The 3,137-nt window shown below is 42.5% G+C and overlaps 1 protein-coding gene across 1 annotated transcript; it reads left to right on the forward strand.

The window, feature by feature from the left end:
• Window positions 1–584: 584 nt before the first annotated feature.
• On the forward strand, window positions 585–2,931 carry LOC117453484 (aerolysin-like protein). The gene is made up of 2 exons (XM_034092294.2): window positions 585–1,482; window positions 2,873–2,931. The coding sequence occupies exons 1-2, from the start codon at window positions 585–587 to the stop codon at window positions 2,929–2,931; spliced, it is 957 nt and encodes a 318-aa protein (XP_033948185.2).
• Window positions 2,932–3,137: the final 206 nt, after the last annotated feature.

The raw sequence follows: 3,137 nt of genomic DNA on the forward strand, positions 1-3,137 counted from the left end.
ATATCTTTAGATAATTTGTTTCGTAGATTCTTCGGGCCAAGTACAATAACTTCAGTTTTGGTCGTGTTTAACATCAAAAAGTTTAAGGTCATCCACGTTTTTAAGTCCTTAAGGCAGTCTTGAATTGTATTTAGATGATTAATTTCATCAGGCTTGATTGATAAATATAGTTGAGTATCATCCGCATAACAATGAAAGTTTACAAAATGATTCCTTATAATATTGCCTAACGGAAGCATATATAATGTGAACAAAATAGGTCCGAGCAATGAGCCCTGTGGCACTCCATGGCTAACTTTGGTTTGCGTGGAAGATTCATCGTTAACACGTACAAACGGAGAGCGTTCAGATAGATAGGACCTAATACATTGATACATATTCAATATACAATTACTATCCTGACTCAAAAAGATAAAAAATCGTCTTTAAAATGTTTCTCCAATATCTGATGTACCAATGACATTGCGTGCAATTCCATGCTGAAAATCAAATTGTCTTGACATTTTAAACACATCATTTAAATATTTAAAGCAGTGGTATTTAACTGAACATTTCCATTTCAGATCTTATCTAAAACCTACATGATGGCTTATCCAACAACCGTGCATAAAATCGGTGGCGACGGTGGTCAGAAGTTTTCCTTGACTGGAGAGTGGAATGGAGCCACGCTAAAGCAGCTGCATGTGTGGGTAGGAGGCTCGCAGGTGAAGGGGGTCCAAGTCTTCCTCACAGATGGACGTGATGAACTTTTTGGGGAACGATCTGGTCCTAGTCAAGAGTATACATTTCAGCCTGGGGAGTGTTTCACCTCTCTGTCGCTGTGCGGGAATGGAGAAGGTACTCGTCTAGGGGCCATACAATTCAAGACAAATCGTTCCGGAGAGTTCTTTGCCGGCTCGGGCTTGAAGACAGAATACCCCATGGATGTTGGCTCTGGAATCTGCTTCGGGGTTGTTGGAAGTTGTGGCCATGACATTGACAACATGGGCTTCATCTTCCTCAATGCTGTCAAGACAACCGTTTTGAAAAACGTCAACTACCCAACAATGAGCCAAGTTGTACCGCAGGTGACTGTAGAACAAAGGAAATCCATGACCTTCGACAACACCACCACAGCCGACCAAGTCAACAAGATTGAATCCTTCAGGAAGATTACAAACACGTCTTCTTGGACTGTGAGCAACAGTATGGAGGCAACGTTCAGTATGGAAGTGAGTGCAGGAATCCCAGAGCTAGTGGAGGTTCCAACTGGATTCAGCTTTACCATGGGAGCAGAGCGCTCTTACCTTCTGGAAAACACTGTCGAGAGTACGGTAGACTTTACCATACATGTTCCTGCAGGAAAGAAGATGGAAGCTCACATTACAATCGGTCGAGCCACCGTTGACCTGCCTTACACTGGCACTGTGACGATAACCTGCAATAATGGCAGCGTGCTTCAGTATGACACCAGTGGTGTATACAAAGGTCTTACCTACACAATGGAAGTAGTTGTTGCAGAAATGTAGAACAAACAACGACAGCAACTACATGTACATGCCTGATTGCCTTTGCTTTTTACTTTACCGTGATTATTTCACTTCATTGTTAGGAACCTGTGCCTAACAATATATCATATTATCACAATTAATTTGGCTTGAAGCGGTAGACTTCATCTTATATGCGCCACAATTTTGTTTTTGAAAATGCTACACAATAAAATATTTACAAGAATCAGCTCTGCATCCAAGTCATTTACGAATAACTTTCACCTACGTATGTGCATTTTCTGGAACTGTGTCAGTCCATGCAAAATGGTTAGGTTCAACTATGCCACACTTATACACAATGCTAACAACTAAACACGTCGATAGAGGCTCCACATGAACTGGTTTTAGCAAAAGAACCGCAGGATAAAAGAGTTATACGACACACAAGTAAAACACAGGTCCTCCTATTTCTTCAGTAAGCCGTGTTGTATTGAAAGTGACCAGAGCGTAGTTATGGAGTTTGGGAGTAGTGTAGCAGAATGGAGGGCCCAGACCATTCTGTGACACTCGGACAGTGGACATCTAAAACCGTGGTCTGGAGAATGGCAGGGGTCATGTCAACAACTGTGAATGACGTGCCATTGCAAGAGCAGGAGGAGACCCTGGGTGTACGAGGCAACAGAAACAAAGCCAGCGCGATGTGTGAAGGTGAACTGAGTGTGTGACCTTGAGACGGCCAAAGTGCCCGTTAGATTTCTATGGTGTTCCCCATGATTACCCAGCAGGTGATTTGTACATTAACCTTTTGGGTTGTTCTGGATTGTTCTCCATGTAAGTTACAGCAGCAGTAGGTCATGTCTTAGAAGAGGTGGATTTGGGAACCCTTACCGTTTGCTTAGTGTAAGTATTTCACCTACCCATCGCAAAGAAGACATGCAGAATGCTCGGGGTCATTGCATGTTGCTAGCACACTCCACGACTACACTCCAAGTATGACATTCTCTTCCTGATTCACTGACACACTTCCTTGTGCCATAAAGCAATGTGTCACAGTTTTGCGCGAGATCGTAACCGGTGGCAGACAATAATAATAAAAACAAAAACAATTCATTTTATTTAGTTTTTAGCGCTTTTCTCGAGACTCAAAGCGCTTTACACAAATTGGTCGCCAATGAATTACACAGAACGAACATCGAATGGACCGACAGCTATCGAACACAACACTCGGTCTGAGCGATATCACGGCAGCCGATGTGCGCCAGACTCGCTCACGCACGTAGGACAGTGACTCGTCAGGGCACTGGTAGGAGCATGAACCATGTTTCCTGATGGTGACATTAGTGTTACATACTGAGACTTCAAAAGAACTGATCTGAGCAGGATTCTTTCATACTCCCATAGACATGACAACGTGCACACTGTAGAAAGGGATTTACACACCAACACAAACACGTTCCTGTAGTGGCTTTACATACTGGATCTAATATAACAAGTGCTATTTAATACCTGCATACATTACGATGTATTGTATCCATCAAGTGTAAAAGGTCTGGTCTGTCATGTAGAGGCAACGTGATATGTTTCGCTTCATGTTTTAGGTTATATAATAAAGATGCTTACAGTAGCATCTGAGGTTGGTGAAAAAGTATATTGTACCAATGAAAACAC

This window comes from Pseudochaenichthys georgianus, chromosome 10 (assembly GCF_902827115.2).
Source record: "Pseudochaenichthys georgianus chromosome 10, fPseGeo1.2, whole genome shotgun sequence".
Classification (NCBI taxonomy): Eukaryota; Metazoa; Chordata; class Actinopteri; order Perciformes; family Channichthyidae; genus Pseudochaenichthys; species Pseudochaenichthys georgianus.